The 21367-nt window shown below is 39.6% G+C and overlaps 2 protein-coding genes across 3 annotated transcripts in view; one reads left to right on the top strand and one right to left on the bottom strand.

Annotated features, from left to right (window-relative positions):
- The window catches only part of fhip1b (FHF complex subunit HOOK interacting protein 1B), a 30751-nt gene extending 18886 nt beyond the window's left edge, over positions 1 to 11865 (bottom strand). The window contains exons 1-5 of one of the 2 annotated variants that reach the window (XM_015045182.1): positions 11693 to 11865; positions 11513 to 11603; positions 5088 to 5627; positions 2838 to 3242; positions 1878 to 2108 (exon numbers count right to left, since the gene is read on the bottom strand). In XM_015045182.1, the coding sequence (XP_014900668.1) occupies positions 1878 to 2108; positions 2838 to 3242; positions 5088 to 5213 (762 nt within the window). In that variant the 5' untranslated portion in view covers positions 5214 to 5627; positions 11513 to 11603; positions 11693 to 11865. Of the gene's footprint in view, positions 1 to 1877; positions 2109 to 2837; positions 3243 to 5087; positions 5628 to 11512 lie in introns of both variants that reach the window. The other variant, XM_015045181.1, reaches the window with a different exon arrangement.
- Positions 11866 to 15183: 3318 nt separating this feature from the next.
- cnga4 (cyclic nucleotide gated channel subunit alpha 4) lies at positions 15184 to 21312 on the top strand. Its single transcript, XM_015045187.1, has 7 exons — positions 15184 to 15410; positions 16319 to 16420; positions 16508 to 16614; positions 17086 to 17669; positions 18807 to 19052; positions 19217 to 19382; positions 19992 to 21312. Exons 1-7 carry the CDS (start codon positions 15259 to 15261, stop codon positions 20783 to 20785), a joined length of 2151 nt encoding a protein of 716 aa, XP_014900673.1. The 5' UTR covers positions 15184 to 15258; the 3' UTR covers positions 20786 to 21312.
- The last annotated feature ends 55 nt before the right edge of the window (positions 21313 to 21367 follow it).

Here is a 21367-nt window from a genome sequence, read left to right as displayed (position 1 = left end):
ATTTTTTTTTCCCCCGGGGGTGGGGGGGTTTAAAAAAATTTTTTTTAACTTCATTTTTTTTTTTTTTTTTTTTTGTTGAAGTGTAAAAACAAAAGTAAAAACAGAAGAAGTTTGTAAGAGGAAAAAAAAACCTCTCAGCACTTTGTTTGAACCACAGTACTAATGCAGGACATGTGATTTCAGTGAACTGTAAAGGTAATGAATTGTAATCTCATATATTCAATTTTAATGATTTATTGGACTGATACTTTCTGAAATTAAATCAAAAATATGGGGGAAAATAATCCTCTATTTATACAAAATAATTAAAGCTATTTGTATTAATATATCCTAAGTGAGATCATAGTGTGTGTGTGTGTGTGTGTATTTTTTGAACACACACCAAGCATCCTGTCAGGCACAGCATAGATGCATATTCGTGTCTTAAAGTATGCCTTGAATGAGTAAAAGTGATAAAATGTGCAACATAAATTCAACATTGCATCATAAATATTGAGTGACGACTTGTAAAACATAAATGTTAAACCTGTGTATGAACTCTTTATGCTTCTGGATCATTTAATATTTTAAAACCAATTAAATTGTAAAAATGATGTCAGAGAAGAACAAACAATAAGTATCTATAAACAGTAGTTCACTTTGAGAAATTATGAAAAAATGATGTCAAGAAGATGAGAAAAGGCCAGTTATGGGTGCAGAGGAAAGGTGCAGCAATGACTCAATAACAGTCACCTCCTGAGAAAATGTCATGCATCACTGAAAGTAACGGGTTAGCAAGCAGAGACAGGAAAAAACTGCGCGAGTCAGGCGTTGGGTCCTCCACTGGACCTTTCCAAGTAGGTCATCTTGAAACTGCTGGAAGGACGGTGAGCAGAAATAGCTGAGCCAGCTCACTGCCAGCAAAGTGCACAGAAAAAGTCAAAAGATGGAAGAAGTGACCACTCCTCTGAAGCTCACATAAGAGAGCCACATGTTTTGATTTTGTTATCTCACAATTTAGAATAAATGCCCCGAAATGTAAACATGCAAATTCTCGCTGAAAGGAAAAAAAAAAAAAAAACTCATTAAGACTTTAGCAACTCTTTATTCTCATCTGGTGGCAGCTAAAGGGAACTGCAAGAAGGTGTGCAGATTTTTTGTTAGCTGATTTTTAAAAAGTTAATATTTTGATAATAAATCAGCAGAATCTGCCTTTTTTTTTAGCAGTAAACTCCAAAATAGTGACATCTCCTAAAGCGATTTCTTATCCCAAAACACAAGAAAAACTGAAGAATTCACTGAAAAAGATTGACAAAAATCAAACAAAAATACAACAAACCCACATGCAAATCATAAGAATCCCTTTTATGAGATATTCCTCTTAACATGCAAGCGTTTCTTTGAGTGTAGAGACTATTTTGTGAGATGGTCACAGGAAACTACGTGATAGGATGTAGATAAGGGTGGCTGATCTGTCAGAGTGCATAGTCATCTTCTTCTGCAGCCATTATCACGCACCATCACTAATGCATTAGAGTTCCAGAGCCCACATCCTCCTCTTTCTGAAGAGTCAGAAAGCAAGCCAGGGTCCCACTTTTTCAGCTGTACTCAGCTGCTATATTAATAAAGAGGAGGTCAGCTTCTCTTCACTATACATCACTTTGATGCAAGAAGTCAAAATGGCACCCTTAGATCTGTGCTTATCAGGATGACACTATGTAGTAGAACCAGTCAGTCTCTATGTTTTAGTTTGAAATCATCCATAAAAACATTAAATTCCTCCATATACGAGTTTTGACACTTAACTTTAATCTTTCTAAATGTTTTGATTTTTTTCTGGAAAAAAAAAGAAAAGAAACCTGGCACTAAAAAAACAAAAAACAAACGTTGAGCATTACCGGGCAGAAATAGGAGTTTTCGGAGATGTATCGCGCCACTGCCTCGTGACTGGCCGAGGCCGCCATCACCAGCAGCAGCGCGTCTCGGGCCTGCTGGCCGATGGCTCCGTCCCGGTGGATGAACGGCACGAGGAGGGAGAAGATCAGCAGGTTGGTGGAGCCCTGTTGGGCCGGCACAGCCTGGAACAGCATCTCCAGGACCACCGGCTGCCGGGCCATGGACACGCAGACCTGTTGTGGATTCAAAAAAGTCAAAAAAAAAAAAAAAGGTTTCAATGAAGTGCAAAACAAGAATAAAATATTATAGATGACCAATTATGCTTCCTTGGGGAGGTTAACAAACATGATTATTACATTTTTTGCACAAAATCATTCTTCGGTAGTGAGATTTCAGTCCGTCTGTCTCCTTTCAGAAGACGTTTTAAGGCTCTTGTCACTTTAAATCCATATAAGCCATGCCATCCGACTCAACGTTTACACTCGCAGGTGAAAATAGCTGCAAACAGATGTGAAATTATACCACTGAACATCTTTGAAAAGCATTAGTAGAACCTCCTGCAGCAAGTGGTTTCTGGACGGTAATTCGCTTGTCAAAACACTTGTCTTTTCCAGCAGCCATTGTACGGCGCATCCAGTGGTAAAACCAGCTGACTACACATGCTGGAGCTCTGCTTGGGTTGCTAGGTGATGAGTTGGGCTTTGCTGGGGTTGCCAAGTGAGGGACAGAGCCTGCTGATTTGTAACATTACACTCGGGAGGGTTTTTGAAAAGGCTCATTTTCCAGACACCAAAAAACAACTTACTGCCAAAAAACAGCTGTGTGTGTGTTTTTTAAGCACTTGATCTATTTTTAGAAGCTGTAGAAACAAAAAATGGAGGTAAAATACTTTAATGTGAACAAAAAAAAATCTCAGACGCAAAGTTATAAAGTATCCCAAAGATTTATTTCTTTGCGTGTACCTGATTAAGCAGCAGTACCAGACTGTTCTCCAAGGCCGGGGGACAGCCAAGTTCTGGGTCGGCGCATGCTCCCAGCAGCCTCAGCAGGGGGTGGAGAACGGCTGTGTGCTGCAGCAGAGGCTGCTGGGACTGGCCGATGAGCATCTCGAACAGTTTGAGCAGGGCCCCCTGGCTGTCCGGGTCCAGGCCGCGCCGAAGGTGCCATTGAACCAGGCGCTCCAGGATGTTCTCCGTGACAACCAGCTCCAGGATGGGGCCCATGGGCGCCACGCAAGAGCCGCCCTCCGTGCTCTCGGCGGGACGCTCTTCCGCCAGCAGACACAACATCTGGTCGGTGTTGTTCCGCACCGCCGTCAGGTCGTCGCTGGAGGACGACGTTTCTCGCTGATCCAAAACCCAAGAGACCTGAAGAAAAAATAATAATAATGATATCAGTATAAAGCTTCTTGTATCCTTAAAAGCCTATTTTAATGCAAGGTTTACAGCTCTTGGATTACTCCAAGTTTAAAAGTCAGATGAATATGTAACTACAAAACATGGAACATGAAAAAAATTGCAAAATGTGGAAATATTTCCAACAGTTTGTATGTTTAGATTCAGTCCAGCACACCTAAACTGAGTGGAAAACTCTTTATTGTGAGCAAAAATCGAGGTAAAGAACAAGATTATTATTAAACTGAGACGTTGACTGCCGAACGGTGAGGCCTTTCAGTTCCTGCAGATAGAAGGAAACGGGACGGACAAACCAACAAAACCCAAGGACAGCTGCAGTCAAGGCCAACCGAGCCACTGAATAGTAAAACAAACACACAAAACAGGGCAGATGTTCGCCCACACAACCAACGTCTACTTATGGTCTTCTCGTTATGACCACTGCTCACGCCGTCATGTCGGAGGGAGGAGAGATTATGTTTGGAAATTTGCAACATCAGTACCACAGCTACTTCTTCTGAAAAAAATTTTTTATTAAAAAAAAAAAAAAAAAAAAAAAAAAAGCATCCTACTGAGAGTCTGGTTGAAAGAGCAAACCTCCAACAACAAAACAGCCTAATGCTGCCTCCGAGCCATTTAACCCATCAGGAGGAGACGGCGCTCTGGAAGCCATAACGCTTTTTTATCCAGGGACTGGACATGAGCCAAACTGGCTCCTTACGTTAGCACTGACACGGTCCACCTAAAAGTGTTGAAACCTACACTTCCTGATCCATTAAAGCACCGACAGACTGTAAAATTTATAGCAGTCTGAGATATACAAATAGACCAGCAGTGTCAGTAGCTAGCGGTATGAGCAGACATGCAGTTTGATGCATTAAACAGATAATATAAGTTTGTTAAAGTTGTTGCAATAGCAGAGTGGCAACATCTAACGCTGAACAACAGGGAATTGTAAACAAGAACTAAATTCAATGTCTGTTTCTCTGGGATGAACTGGTAACCTGTCCAGGTTTGAACCTGCCTCTTGCCCACTGGCCACCAGTAAAACCAACTAGCCCAATGCTGCCTTTCCAGGGACGGATGGATAACAAGTAAATGTTGCAGATAACAATATTACACATTTGACAATCAGTAGATTATTTTGGGAGCAGTTGGAAACTGTGCTGCTTTTATGATTTAGATAGCAATGAAATTGTGTTAAATATGTTCTGTTTTACATTTTTTGTGTAAATATTATATAAAAGCCCCATACCGATCAGAGTTTGTACTCAAGGTTATCATACAGAGACAGTATCACACTGGCCTTTGCATAAGTGCAAACTAATGGTGGAACTTGATACATTTTTAAATCTAGTTAATTGCAGCATCTGCAATTAATTAATCAAATTGAATCAGTTAAAGTCCTGCTCATTTAAATAAGCACTTACTGAATTTTATTTGAGCAAGCAAATGCTTGAAAATGTACAATATGCTTTTGTAGACATTTTATTTGGATTTTATTATTTTATTATCTATTTTCCAAACTATTTCATACCTACTTAATTACAAATCTTTAGGACTACATCCACTTTCAGATGTGACCCAGATCATCTGTAATAAAAAAGGTTTTTTCCCCAATTAGGAGAGAAGATTTAGTGCATAAATTAGCTGAGTAACAACCACAGCTGCAACAAAAAGCCAGTCTTTTCCTTTAACAAATTATATTCACCAAATTAGATTCAATCTGGGTTCATTTTTGACTTGTATCACAAAAATGTCTTCCAGCAAAGTACATAAACAGAACTGTGAGCAGAGCACGCGGCGTCTTCGGCGCACCTGTCTCCAGTGGTTCTCAAACACCATCAGGCATGTCTCCGGGTCGGCAGTGCACGGGTTGGAGGGGGCGACGGAGGCGACGGCGCTGCGGCCGGACCGTGGGTTCAACCTGCTAAGCCAGCTCATTCCGAACCCGGCGGGAGGCAGGTGAAAGGTCTCACAGACTCAAACGCCAGGGAAGGATGGGAGGGGGGGAAAGAAAACAAAACAAAACAAAAAAAAAAGCAAAATGGGAACTTCTGAGTCCAGACACAAAAGCGCCCAGGACAGAGAGCAAGAGCTCAGGAGGGGAACTAAAGGAGAAGGTATGGACAAAGAAAAAGGAAAAGAGAAAGGGAAGAGGGACGGAGAGGGGAAGGGAGGCGATCCCAATCAGAGAAAAAGGACGACGCTTGAACGAGCTGTTGCTGCCGATCAGCCGACTCCAAAGGGAAGGGTGTTTCTGATTTAGAAACTTTGCTTTCTTGTCCTCCCTGTGGACGCTGTCATCCAGTCTGAAGCCAACACCACTCCATAGCCGGTCAGGACGGGTACACCTCTCTGTGAAGACAAACAGATAAACGACTCCTTACTTTAAATCTACAGCTTTTCTGTACCACAAACTGATGAACAAAAGAACCACCATAACTAGGGTAATGTAGCAATTAGTACCTAACTAGAACTTAAACTCCTTATTACACACATTGTTGCATTACATATCTGCAAAAACTGGAACAAAGGATGTCAATAGAATAAGATTTAGTCCTTTACAAATTAATTTTTCTGCAAAAACCTAAGAAAATAAATGTCCTAATTTCTATATTGTCAGATTTATCTTGCAAGCAGCAAGACAAAAACAATCCAAGTATGTAGAAAATCACTTGTGCCAAAGATCTCTAGTCTCCCTCTGCCCCCAACAAATAGAAGTAAGCGTCTGCACTATGCCGTTACCAGGGAAACTGTTTCAGTCTTGTAGTAGAGAAAACTACAACAAGTCCTGCTCCTGTTTACTGTGGAAACTGAGAGGCTATTGGCAAGAGAAGCAAACAAATAAACAAGTGTTCAGGCTTTAAGTGTCAAACTCATTCAGATTGTTGCATTGTCTCTTCACAAGCTTATAACAAAAAATTAGATATATATTCCACATATTTAACAACTTTAAATTTAAAAATCAAGCATGTTAAGTGTAAAAGGCAAATCTATAACATTGGATACCAAATTTCTGTTGTATTTTCAAAGCTTAGTTGTTGTTTGAAGAGTTCACTTTCAAATTGAGCTCCAAGGTTAATTATAAAACAAAAGGAAGTAGAACTAAAAAAAGAAAAGTGATTTCCAGATATAAGAAAGCAAATTCAGTTCATACAAATTCAACCACAATCTTCCCATCAGTGACACATTGGATGGAAACTTACTCAACAACAGAAAATGTAGGCTTTAGCACTTGCAAAACCCCCCAAAGAATAGTCAAAATGACAAAGTCCTTCCCATAAATTTTGCAGTTTTCTGCAAAAAGATGACACTTTTACATGCACTTTTTTACAAGAAGCAACTGCGTGACTTGGCATAGATTTGTTATCACCGCTATAAACCGGTGAAGCATTTGCGACTACATATAAAAAGTGTTCATTTAAAAATGAGCAGAAAAAACATAACGGGCTATATTTTTCATGAAGATGTCTTTTCTCTCCGTAACTCATCAGTCGTGCACATGAATACCGGCAGCTCAGACGTCACTGTGAACAAGAGAAAATGAAGCAAATTTCATTCAAGAAAAGATGAACCCTATGTAGTCGCTGCCCGCCGTGCGGCGTACAAGCATGTGACGCATTTATAAGGCTTCGTAATAACATGGACGCATACCGAGTTTTCATTTCAACTCTGTTGGACAGCACGGACTTCAAACTTTATAAAAGTGTGTGCAGTGTTAGTAGTAGTTTTGCTAGCTATCGCTACATGGCTTCATAGCGAGCGCTGACGCACTGAGAAGAGAGACTGCGCGCCGGGATGGCCATTTAGACCTTGTCTTCAAAGGGTTAAAAAAAAAGAGAAAAACAAATTTAAAAAAGTAAAATAAAAAAAGGAAGATAGAAGTGAAAGAAAAATTATGTTTTTAAAATTTATTTATTTTTACAAAAATTGACCATTCTTCCATCCAATCTGACTGCTCAGGCTCAGTCAGAGTATCTGTAAAAAGTTCTTATTTTTTTTTAAAGTGCAAGATAAATATTGAACTGGTTTTAGTTCTGGACTTTGACTGGTCCATTCCAACATATGCATATGCATCAATCTAAATTATTCTAGTGAAGCTCTGGCTACATGTTTAGGATTACTGTTGCCCCAACTAGAATGAGAAACTCAGCTTCAGTCCTTGTAATTGTTGTTGTTTAGCTTAGGGGTTGAACAACAACATATTTTTTAAGGTTGACTACAACATGATAAAAGTCGAGTCGACGTCAACTAGTCGCAGTGACATCAAGGCGGCATAAGCTCAAAACGTTTCACAACTTACTCAGCTATATTCACGGCAAATATTGATTAAAAAAAACCTGCTTTTACTAAGTCTATTATGCATAATTAAAAGAACAAGAAACAGATTATTATCCCGGACTTCTTTGTGAGCAGTGAAGAAAAGTCCAAAAAGTTGCACAAAGTCGGGTCTGACTTTTTTTTTTTCCCCCGAAACACCAACCGATACTGATGATCAATGGATAGCTGCACATTTAGGAGTCAAATTATTATAAATATAAAATATGATATATTAAAAAAATCCCGACATCATGACACTCCAGTAGACTTTTTTTTTTTTTTTAAGAATGTTTTTGGCATTGTTTGCCTTTATTTGACAGCAATCCAGGGAGTAGAGAGAGGAGCAGGGGAGAGATGACATGGGCCAAGCGAACCGCGGACGGGAGTCAGACTCCAGGCTACCGCGGTCTACAGTCTCTACATATAGACACCCGGTAGCCTTTGCTAGAATTTTCTCTTTGGTAAATTATTTACATTTTTATACAATTCGAGCTGTTTGACGAACTCACCTAGTTCATCTTTCAGTTTCTCGGAAAAATCTGTTTTGTCACGTCATTGCGAATAGTGGCCCCGTAAAAAGTCATTGCAGAGGAAAGAATCGACGAGTTGGTGCAACCCCTAATTTATCTCCATCAGCACCGACTAGCTTCAAAGTCCATGTAAAGAAAAGCATGTCCACCAACTGGATGATGCGTTTTCTCAATATGCTTCCATTATGTCCAGAATGACACTTGGTTGCACTTAACTTAATGTTGGAATATCACAGTAAGAGTGTCAGTTTAGTTCAAAATTGTGACTTCACAGTTATGCTTGATGCTGTGTTGGGCTGTCACTAAAATACACTGAAGTTTGTGGCTGTAACACGACATTTACAAAAGTTGAGGTCTGAATAAGCTAAAAAAAAAACAACAACAACAAAAAAACATCCTTAATCCATCAAATTGTACATTTAGTAACCCGTTTGACTTGTGCCTGAACAAAAGGATCCATTAAAGCAAACCACCCTAATGAGTCAGTAAGCTAATACGCTCGGTGTTAAAATAAGAAATGTCATCATTACAAAGATTTGTAACGTGCTCCTCATTTCCACATGACATGGATAACTGACTCATGATTTCCACTTGGGATTCGATACAAGAAAAAAAACCAACAAAAAAAAAACCCTCCATACAGAGTTTTCTTTTTCTCTCACAGCAGCTACACACAAGTGGTTCTGAAAGGAAGCCAGGTCACCGTTTACCCTTTTGTTTTTCCGTTTAATGATTAACCACTCCTTATTTTAATAAGGCCAGCATATGAGTTCATGCAGAGATCTAAGGATATGAATGGAGGGGGAAAACAAACAAAAAAGAAAACCTCAGGAATACTGTTTGACTAAGGTTTGTCCTCAATATTTATGTAAATTCAGTCAGAAAACCTGAAGTACTTTCAACAAAAATACCCTGAGCTCCATATGCAGATCTCAGCGCTGCAGCACACACACAGAAATTCAAAGTGTCTTTAACTTTCAGGTCACACACACCTTTAGAGCAGCGCTCATAAAACGAGTTCAAAGTGCAACTGCAGATACCACAGAAGGGAGGCGCCGTTCCTAAAGACCTGAGTCAAATATCGGTGATCAAGCTCACCATTCTTTGGGCTTGAGTATTCCCACCTCTTGTAGCAGATTAAACTCTTAAGATAGGCTAAAAGTAGGGCGAGAAGTTCGGTTTGTTTTTTCAGAGACGCTGTGATTTCAAGCAGTGGACAAACTGAGACAGACTCCGGTTTAACCAGAATCCTTCAGGGTGTTTTCGCACCTGGTTGTCTGGTAGACTTGGTTCAATTGAGAAACAAGATTACAACATTTGTTGTATGTTCAGCTGGTGTGGTTCGATTTCACACTGCACTGTATCAGACAAGCCAAACTAATTGAAAAACCTGTTCACCCCCTCGCCTGTGGTGGCGCTGCACCAAGAACTGCTGAATGAAACAACAAGGAAAACCTCTGAAGAAGATGCTGAGCGCAACTTCCTTCTTAAACAAACAAACAAAAACTTGAGTGGCATCAGATTTCAGCTGTTTTTGTGGTCTTTGGTGAAAGACCACGAGCCACTTCTCCAGCTAGCGCCAGATTCAGATTCGCGTTTGCTTTGGTAATACTGACCCAGAATGCCTTGCGCTGTAGTCCACTCGCTTCTTGCTTTTTGACTGATCCGAGACCGTCACAGTCTTCTCCTGTTGTACTAGGGATACACGATATAATTGGCGCCAACATCGGCATCGTCCGATATCATTTAACATAACGGAATTGATCCAATAAATAAAACTGTGCCGATATTAGCAATATTTATTTTGATGCCATTTGTAGGTTAGTCATGTGTTTTGTTGCAGTACAGGATTGTGGGGAGAAGTGGTGATGAAGCCAGTGGTGTGTTGCTTTCTGCCAAGGTGTCGAAAGGGTAGTGAAATGTAATGTGTATAATATCGGTAAATATCGGTTATTGGCCTTAACAGGTATATTAGTATCGGATATTGACACTGGGTCAAATTTCCATAAGCGCATCCCTATTTTGTACCACTGACCTCTACCAGTCTTCAGATGATCTCAGAGTCTGTTATGTCTAAAAAGATAACATATTTCAGTTGATTTAACCATTTATGAGTAACACTTCATTTGTTAAAAAGTTTATTTAAATTGCAGTTTAGCACATATGGCAGCTGAAGGCACCAACACACTTCCTGCAAAATGATCCATTTTCAAAAACAAAGTTTGACAGCCACCTTCAAAAGCTGCTTTTAACATTTCCTTTAAAATAACAACCAGGGTGTGAGCTTTGTTTATGTCGATATAAAATACATCATCGCAGTATTTGTGTGCAAAAGTGAAGCCTGGATACCAACCGCTGTAAAGAAAGACGGTAGACAGGAAAATGTTGGGTAAATGCAATCAATACCATCAGCATATCTAATCGGAGACAAGAGGCAGACCCACATCATCGGTCTGCTATAGACATTCAGCATCAACGTTGTGAGAAATACTTTCTACGCATTTTTAGTTCCTCAAAGGGTGACATGTGCAAACATTGTTATCTAAATATCAGATAAGAATAAAAACGTGGCCAAATAAACCACCAGAGGTAAACTTATACATGCATGTACAGATAAAATCTTCTCAATAGTGTTTGCAATTTTACGCAACACTTATCTGTCAAGAAACAGGTTAACAGGTTATGCAAGCGATTGTGAATTATATGTCAGCTAGGACTCTATCACACTTTTATGAGCAAGCCAGGCTGTATTTGATGGAGACTAAAAGCATACAACTAGTAATACAAGGCAGACTTTAGGTCAGAGACCGAGAAGTCTCAGAAAATTAATTCCTTTCTACCTACTCCTTTACTTTTTTTTTTTTTTTTAACAGCGGTTGCATATTTTTTTATGTGAAACATAAAAACCCAAGGAAAGTCCGCTTTGCTTTTATTCACCGCGGGTTTTATCAGGTGAGATGACAGACTGTTGAACGTTTACTGTTCAGCCCCAGAGTTTAGAGATAACCAGAGGAATGTGTCCGAGTTAATTAAGCTAAGGAGGCAGGAGTTCAAAGGTTGAATCTTTCCTAATGCTTTTACATCATATGTTCGTGTCAGTCCCTGCCTTTGACAAAAACTTAACGCTGCCTTTCTGATTACTTTCATTTTTGCTTTTTTTTTTTAAGAGTTGCCATTCTGCATTTCGGTTTAACCAGCCCGCAGAGGCGTTTCACCGGGCGACGTCGGAAAATAACAATCAATGCAATTCAATTTCGAAACGATGAAGCGACCTAGTTTACACTGTAAAATATTAACTTATTCTTTCTCAAAAGCCCTGAATTAAATATACCTGACCAAGAAAGTCAACACACACGCATAAATTAAGAAAGCAGCACCAAGAATGCGCACCTTGTTTATGTGCCGGGGTCTCAGCAGCTGTTGAAGAGGAGCAGATTTCCTCGGATAGCTAGCTGCCAGCTAGCTGCCTGCTAACGCCTAGCTGTTGATGAATTCCACAATGTCAGAGCAATGAACGGCTGACGACACGAACACAGCGCAGAGGCAACCGGCGAACTGCTCCACACTGACCCGGCGACGCTAACAAATTAACCACTCCTTCTTCGGGGCAGCTGTGCATCCTGTTAGCGACAGATAAACATCCCATTTGATGATTTCTCAAACACTCTTCCCTCTCCCGCAGCCATCTTACTTTAACTCCTCCCACACGGCTTCACTGAGTCACAGCGACGCTGCTCACAGCTGCATGGTATGGAGGGTTTGGAGGGGCAAAAACCCGAACCGGTTCCGATAAATGTACACCGTGTACTAATATTTGTGACATTATGGAGGTGCCACTCTAGGAAAAGAAAAACGGTCATTTTGTAGTGTAGACATATTTTTTGTTCCAACAGTAGACATAATATATTTCTATGTTGTATTTCATTGTTATAACAAATTTGCATTGAGTTATAACTATGGCTATTGCATAACAACAAAACCTGTTAACTAGCTTGGGCTTGTTGCTGAAGGTTTTGGACTTAAAGAAGCGTATCCATCCATCCATCCATCCATCCATCCATCCATCCATCCATCCATCCATCCATCCATCCATCCATCCATCCATTTTCTGTACACCCTTGTCCCTAAGTGGGGCCGGGAGGGGTGCTGGTGCCTATCTCCTGCTAACGTTTCGGGGGGAGAGGCAGGGGTCACCCTGGACAGGTCGCCAGTCTGTCGCAGGGCAACACAGAGACAGACAATACACACAACCATGCACACACGCTCACACCTAGGGAGAATTTGGAGAGGCCAATTAATCTGACAGTCATGTTTTTGGACTGTGGGAGGAAACCGGAGTACCCGGAGAGAACCCACCATGCACAGAAAGAACATGCAAACTCCATGCAGAAAGACCCCAGGCTGGGAATCGAAACCTTCTTGCTGCAAGGCAACAGCTCTACCAGCTGCGCCACTGTGCAGCCCTCTAAAGAAGCTTAAATTATTTTAACCATCCCAGTCTTAAAGTCAACTGATTCTATTCGTGAGCACTATGCTTGATTATCCTGCAGAATGCATGGATTCCATCAAAAATTGGAAATATTTTATAGCCCAATTTCAAGATTTAACTGTGAACGTTTGCTTTCTCTCTATTTAAGATAAAAATATATATTCTACAATACAAATTGTGACTTTTTAACTGAATGAAAAGATTTTTTACAAATCTTTTTTTTTTTCATTTATTCTCACCAACTGAAAAGGCGAACACTGAATGTAGACTATTTTGTGACTATAAAATATATATATATATATATATATATATATATATATATATATAAGTTTTATATATATTAAAACTTATAATATATATATTAGTTTTTTATATATATTAAAAACTTTGCTTTTGGGTCACAATATTTCACAGACACAACTTGAAAAGATGACCAATTCTAATTGATAAACTTGAATTATCCCAGTACTTTGGCTATTAACAGGTCCAAACATGATATTGGTGTAACTTGAAAGTTTTCTTTATATCTCCTTCAGATGAAATCAGTAGTTTTGATATTGGACTCTTTTTGACATTTAAAATGCAGTGGAACCTGTAAATATGAGCACATCTGATTATAAGCTATTTTCTTTTAATGCAAACAGCTCTAAGTGTCATTAATTGAACTCTGATGCTACACTAGCTAGTGCATGAGCAACCCCAGAAGGGACCGTATCTTTATTCTGCCACTATAACATTTATTTATTTACATTCAGTCCATCACCAATGAGGATGTCGGTGATAGAAATCAACACTGTTTTTCTAAAGCCATCAAAATTGTTTGTGCAAACCAGGGAAGAAAATTACAGAGCTCCACCCAAACAAAGCTGATGTCTTACCTGCATAATCTGTGAAGAAACAATGTTATGGCAACATGTTGACGCACAGGCAGAACTCAGTGTCTATGCAAAGGCAGAAATAATAAGGCAGAAGACAGGATACAAGGGTTGCTACTTCCAAACACAGCAATTTAAGGTGTGCAGTTCAGCTTTTAATGAAAACTTGATCTAAATTCAGTTTGGTCAGGATAAAGTTAATTAATCATGTTCATTGTTAACCATGAACTCAGTTCAGAGGTCCAACATTAGTTTGTTTTGGTTCATTAATCATTTTTTTTGTCCAAGTAAAAGTTTGTTTATGCTAATTCACAAATTAGCATCCCTTTCATTCTCTCCTATGATCTTTTGTTGCATGAATTGTATTTTATAATGGCTACATTCCCAAAACACTGCTCTTATTTGTATATTTTAATTGTTTTGTAAATCTGAAATTTTGAAGAAAAAAACAAGTCAAGTCAATGATAATATCACATTCACAATATAAAATGCAAATTTTTATTACCCATAAAGTTTTCACACCTAAACATAAAAAAGTTTGTCTTTTGCTGTGGTGGCAGCTTTTGCTTCCATATTTGTTTAGAAGCAAACAAATATGGCTCTTTTGTTTGTTTGGTTTTTGAGCAAAAGAAGCAAATGAGCAACATTTTAGGCACTGATATGCTAAATATATGTTCTCTCTGAAAACCTTTTTTTTTTAGCACATCCTCTATAAGCATATTTTTCATACCTGAAATTTTTCATAAGCAGAAATCTTCCAATTCTGTCTGAAGCAGCTGGTATTTCCATCCATCCCAGACTTTCAGTGCACAGAGAGCTCTGCCACGCTACTTGGTAATTTTATTCTGTTTCTAGATGTTAGCAGCTATATTTGCATACAGTTAACCTTGCAAAGATTACCGGTAGTCATGCAAAGCTAAAAAGAAGATAGTTTTGCATGACTGCATGGTATTTTACCTTCCTTAAACATCTAAAATAAAAAGCTGCGAGGCCACATGAAGGCAATTTTGATTACTACATTTTCTTCATTTAAGATCAGCTAGGATTAGAGGCATAGTTTATCTTTGCTAAATGTCAGAATAATCAGGGAGAGAGTTTTTCCGATGTACTTTTTGTTTCCTTCAGACATTCATATGCATTTCCCTATAGTACTTTGTAGAATTGCCTTTAAAATGTGTCACTTGGGTCAAACATTTTAATCGTCTTGTCTCAAAGCAGTGATAATTTGCTGGAATGTTGACCCACAACACCTGACAGACAGGTTTTTACTCAGATGCCACTTTTCAACTCTACTGATTTTTTTTTTTAAAAATCAGTAGAGTAAAGTCAGGGCTTTGTGATGATTACTACAAAACACTAAGTTTGTTATAATTATGACCAACTCGTCTAGCTCCTGTTTCTTAGACACATAGAAAATGTTTCTTGAAGAGGAAATGATCTGCGTTATCCGCTTTCACCTGCTTGCAGTAGTTCCTGATCAGAATATTTTGGGACATGTAGGTTTACCTCTATGCCACACTCGGTGTCTGTGGTGGCTGAGAAAGAAGAGACAAAGACCTTCTTGGTGTTCTATGGGGAGGAAAGAATTCCCTGAGTACCAGTGACATCTGTTGTTGTTTCCTGCCATAGAGACGGGTATCGCCAGGCACTGCGCAGGTAGTTTGTCATCCAGGTCAGCATTCAACATTTCTGCCCGATGCAAAACGCCCACCTGTGAGCACCTTAGAAACACCTGTTTTTTAAGTGAAAGTTGTAAGAAGCCAGTTTCGATAATGGATGATTTAGGTAATGTTAGTGTCAGGACGAACCGATGGCGTGGGCTGCTCAGGTGGCATCATGGACAAAAAATGAATGAGGAAGGCAAAGATGGAGGCGAGGAAGGAGAGAAAAAGAAGCCCTTTTGGGACATGAAATTTAACTTCAAGTGAGTAATTGGTAATATGACTTCACATGAAAAAAATTTGGATCTTAATTAAAGTTTGTCATCATTTTAGTGTATTTTCAGGTTTCATCTCTTTTGAATGAGTAAAAATTACTGAAATGTCTCCACAATATCTTCTGTTCTAAAAGGCATTTTGATGATAAATCATGTTCTATAAATATCATTTTCTCGGGTACAGCATAAACTTCTGCAATCAGTCAATTAGAAATAAACTGTTAATACTTTTGAATAGCTATGGAAGATTAGTTATATCAACAACATTGTAGAGGGAACACTATTTAAATTAGGAAGATGTTTTTTTATATATTTGGATTTACAAATCTCTCAGAAATCAGTGGTTTATATATATATTTTTTTTATTTTTTATTTTTTTTGTCCAATTTTCTTGAATGTTTGTATATTTTCATCACGTTACAACTACAGACATCATTCTATTTTACTGGAACTGGAAGCCAAACAAAGAAGTACTTGTGTGAAGTAAGTAAGCCATGTGTTGGCAGGTTCACAGCTTTCCTGTTTTGGATTATGGATTGAAATGATCACAGATAATCTCTCACCCATGTGGATTAGATGAATTTTTAAAGCCAACGGTTACATTAAATTTTAATTAGGAGTATTAGATTAAAAGGGGTCGAATATAAAATGCAAGCCGCACTTTTTAAAACGCTGCCTCTAAAGCAGTTGAGCACTTGTAATCTCTTCCTCCAACAACATCACTTTGTGTTGGTCCGTCTCGTACCATTCTGAAGGAATATGCTCCACTTTGCAGTTGTAATGTGGAAAATATCAGAAGGTAGGATTACTTTTGCAACTGTACACTTCGAGGCATCGACGTAGAGTCGTGTAAGTCTTTCTGCCTGTTTCTTTCTTCCGCATCACATTCCTCTCAGCTGGAGAGAGTGGGCCATTGATCCTGCAGAACAGTTCTATTACGTCTGGTTGCAAGTGATGACAGTGCCGATTGTTTACAACTGGGTAATCATCATTTTAAGGTAAATGATGGCAGAGTCATGCATTCACGACACTATACCCGAACTGACGTCCTATTAGACAAAGTACTATTGTTTCTGTTTCATCAGGACCTGCTTCACAGCAATTGGTCTGAACTACCTTCCTGTGTGGCTCACGCTGGACTATGTGTCAGACCTCATGTACGCTGCTGATATGACTGTCACTCTGCATACTGGTAAATACAATTTTTCTGATTTCAACTCTTGGTCTCTGAAGCCAAACATAAAAACGGACTTTGAATGCAACAAGGCACTCCAAACAATCAAACGCAATGTGATTTAGTTTTGCTTTTGTTGCCATAGACAACATGTTATTATCTCTTTACCATTATCAAAAGAGAAATGTTAAATTGATAGTAATGGGAAGCGACTTTAATCCAAATACCTGATTCCTGATTGGATTCAGTGACAAGCACTTATTATAAACCCAAATATTACTCATTCATTTTTAGAAAACACATTTAAAATGGAATAAGTGACTGTTAAAATTGATTGCTGCTCAGTTTTGGTGGTTTGGGCTTGTATGAAAAGCACACTCAGATATTTGCAGCAGTGACGTCACATGTATCCACGCGCTCAAGGTGGACATCTTTCAAAAACTGGGCAAATGTAACAAGTTCATCCTTCCTTTTCCCACTCATCTGCAGGCTTCCTGGATCAAGGAATCCTCATCAAAGACCTGACTCGCCTCAGGAAGCGCTACCTGCGCTCCAGATATTTCATGTGGGACTTAGTTTCCCTGCTGCCCACTGACTTCCTCTACTTTGCCTTTGGCTTTGAGACCCCCTTGGTGAGGATCAACCGGCTTGTTCGTATCCCGCGGCTCAACGAGGCCCTGGATCGGATGGAGACGAGAACCTCCTACCCGAACACTTTCCGCATCACAAAGCTCATGATCTACATCTTTGTGCTGATCCACTGGAATGCCTGTCTTTACTTCGCTCTGTCAAATTACATCGGCTTCGGAAGCGATAAGTGGGTCTACCCCAACATCACCGACCCGAGGTTTGCCTCCATGCGGCGCCAGTACTTTTACTGCTTCTGGTTCTCAGCCCAGATTTTCACCACCGTGGGAGACACCCCTCTGCCAAGCAGGGAGGAGGAGTACTTATTCATGATCGCAGACCTGCTCATTGCTGTGCTGGTGTTCGCGTCGATTGTCGGGAATGTCGGGAATGTCATCACGAGCTTGAGGGACAGAGACAATGTCTTTTTCCCCAACCACGAGTTGGTGAGTTTCAGAGTTCCTCTGTTTTTGTTTTGTTTTGTCAAGTAAAGTTCTGTCAATCTGTAAAGTACTACTATTTTCTAAGATTTTTTTGTTTTTGTTTTAGCAAACTAGCCATGTAAAAACCAGCCGTTTGTCTAAACAGAGGGTTTAGATCTTTGACTATTAAGAAATGATTGCTTCCTGTAGACGTAGACTCTGTTGAAGTTTTAAATTTTGCCCAGTCACTAATGTTTGGCAGTGATCTTTGTAGTTTGCCAGTTTGACGCTATGAAAGCTTACCGGAAATCACCTGCACTGGAAACAACCATCCTCCACTGCAAAGAGAGACGTGCCGATGGCTGCTAACAAGATGGCTGCAAATATTAATTTAATATTTGGAACCGCGGCCAACACGGACTGAACGACTTTGTTCACTTCCTTCCTTGCTATTGCTAAAACTGCAGGTAGACTGTCCTTAAAAAAAGCGCAGAAAATCAACATTATCATTCACAACTTCTCCTTCTGGTTGCTAATTGGTCTGGTTCAAATTCTGCCGAAGAAATCCACTTCAATGGAAGAAAGCCCAGATGGACCACTGAAAAATGAGAATTGAGCAGAAACCCAGAAGACAATGGTCCGACTTTGTCAAACTACAGTGAGAATCATTACCCAAAAATGGAGAAAACATGGAAAAGTGGTAAACATTTCCAGCAGTACTTGGGTTATGCAGCAGGACAATGATCCAAAGTAGAACAGTAAGTCCACCTAGCAATGGCTTCAACAAAACAAACAAAAGGCATTGAGGTAGCATAATCAAAGTCTGGACTTCAATCCAGTTGATATGCTATGCCATGACCTTAATAAGGCTGTGAAGGCTTGGAACCCATTCGATGTGGCTGAATTAAAAACATCTACAGGAAAGAGTGGACCAGCGTTTTCTTAAACAAATATAATAGGAATAATAATTTAAAAACTACATTTCCCTTTTACTCTACTCAGACTGTCTGATATTAAAATGTGTTTAGTAAGTCAAAAAAGAAAGTTCAATCAGAAGAAATCTAAAACGAGTGATACTTTTCACAGAGCTGTCCTAATTCTCTCTGAAAACATTTTTTGCCTAGATGTGTGGAAGGTAAACTTGTATTTTATCTTCCACAGGTGAAAGCGTACCTGCGGAGCCACCACATTAGCAAGGAGCTTCGACAGCGCATCGACAACTGGTACCAGCATCTTCACATCAACAAGAAGATCATGCGTGAGAACGAGATCCTGCAGCAGCTGCCGTTGCACATGAGGACAGAGATCGCCGTCAGCGTCCACCTCCCGACTCTTTCTAAAGTTACCATCTTCCAGAGCTGTGAGAAAAGTCTGCTGGAGGAGCTGGTTCTTAAACTCACACCTCAGGTCAGAGGGGCAGTAACACGCAAGAAGTCCACCAGTGTTGAGAAAGCAACAGCAACAAGAATTGAGTCTTTGCAGCATTTGTGCAACACCAATAACCATAAACTTGTTTCCCTTGCACACTGTCGCATTAAATACTTGGTATCCTGTGCCTTTTTGTGTTGCAGGTGTTCAGCCCAGGAGAGTATGTCTGCAGGAAGGGAGACGTGGGCCACGAAATGTACATCATCAAGGAGGGGAAGCTTGCAGTTGTAGCAGATGACGGTGTTACAGAGTTTGCGGTGCTGAGTGCGGGGAATTTCTTTGGAGAAATTAGCATCCTTAACATCAAAGGTAGGATAAAGGCTCTGCATGTTTACATAAATTGCTTTTTATATACATAACCTATAATATGGATTTGAACAGAAATCACATTTCTGTGTTTTATAGTGCAACAAAACAAAATAACAACATAAAAAGAAGCTAAATCAAACATGGACTCATTAAAATAGGTGTTTTGAAACCAAAAAATAAAGAGGCAGTACATATAGTACATATACAGCATGATTAGATACATGTTACTTTAGAAATACATAGCTGCATAAGTAAAAATATACCGCTATTTTAATTGGCTAGTCGGCAGGTAGTTTTACCCAAGTCGACCAGTAGGTGGTGCCATAAATACAACGCCTGCAAAGTTTTCTTGAATTAAGCAAACAACAATAATTTTGGTATTTCTAACTAAGTTAAGACAAGTAAAGTTTGGTCTGATTTAACTTCAGAGAGTGAGGTAAAAAAAAAGTGTATTTTTATTCAGTGTAAAATATCTGGTTTCAACTGTAGAAACAATGCTGGAGGATATTGAATTAATAATGTTAACATTTAAGGTCTTGTTTGCTTCAGGATTAGATTAAATCTATTAAATCCTTAAGAAAATACAACTGTTCCCCCTGCTCCTCCAAGGTAACAAGTCGGGTAACCGTCGCACTGCCAACATCAAGAGCATCGGCCACTCCGACCTGTTCAGCCTTTCCAAAGAGGACCTGACCGACGTGCTGTCTGAGTTTCCTGCAGCCAAGCGTCACCTGGAGGAGAAAGGCCGGCAGATCCTTATCCAGATGGGCATGTTGGAGGAAAGGGCCGAGGTGGAGGAGGTGGAGGCTGAGAAGATCGAGACAAAGATAGAGAGGCTGGAGAGGAACCTGGAACTCCTGCGGACCAAACTGGCCCGGCTCATGGTGGAGCTGGAGTCCAACAACCGGAAGATGAGGACCAGAGTGGAGCAGCTGGAGCTGCAGGTCGCTGTGCTGGAAATTCACCTGCCACCAGACGAGGAAGGAGGAGAGGGAGTGTCGGGAAGAGAGGACGGGGTCGGAGGAGAAGCCGAGTGGGAGCGGGAGGAAGCAGAGGGAGAGGAGGAGGAGGGTGCAGAGAAAAATGGGGGAAAGCAGGGAGATAATGGCGATAATGATGTGACCAAAGAAGGAGACGGTGAGAGCACTAAAAGCACAAAGGATGAGACTGAAAGAGTGGTGGAGGGGAATAAATTTGATCTGAAGGACTCAGACTGTCTGAAAGGCAAAGAAAGTGACGGAGAGAAAATCATAGAGAAAGGAGACGAAAGACCTGGGCAAGGTGATGGAGCTGAGATTGAGCCGAGGAATCAAAAACATGACCCATCTGAAGAGGGAGAATCGGTGGAGAAAACGAGGAATACAAAAGACTCAGATGAAAAAGACATGCAGGGTTCAAATTAAAAGAAATATATAAGCAAAGTTAAACATTTTCAGTGTAAGTTAAACATGTTTAGAATAGCACAGGATCAATGAGAGGATTTTGTGTGGAGTGTATCAAGGAGACGCTTCTGTTTTGAAGTCGCTAAAAGTTATGCTGTAATACATCCATCTTCCCCTAGATGGCAGCATTGCATTTTCCCCGCAAGATGATTTTGGCACCCAAACCAGAAGTGTAGTTTATATCTTAACCTTTCTCACCATTGTGTGATGTGTGGTTTTTCATGCCTGTAATATAAACAATTATTTGACAAGTTGTGGCACAACATTGTTATTTTTTTATAGTGTATTATGTATGTCTTTGTTTATTCTTTGTGATTATAATAAATGAACATTTATTTATTTTTATTGCAAATCAAATTTACTTCACTGTTTACCTCACTGTTTAAAATACATCAGTGAAGAAAATTTACTGTATTTTTTTCTCCCATCATGTGTAATGTAATGATGTATTTTTCAAATCTAAAATCTTGTGTGTTACTTTAGTCAATGTACTCTTGGTTTGTATTTCAATTTTTTTTTTTTTTTTTTGCTAAATTAAGTTGA

This window comes from Poecilia latipinna, unplaced genomic scaffold (assembly GCF_001443285.1).
Source record: "Poecilia latipinna isolate Pla-1442-1.1 unplaced genomic scaffold, P_latipinna-1.0 Scaffold712, whole genome shotgun sequence".
NCBI classification, from domain to species: Eukaryota; Metazoa; Chordata; class Actinopteri; order Cyprinodontiformes; family Poeciliidae; genus Poecilia; species Poecilia latipinna.
The sequence above is the reverse complement of the archived record's forward strand: the minus strand, read 5'-3'. Positions and strand labels throughout refer to the sequence as shown.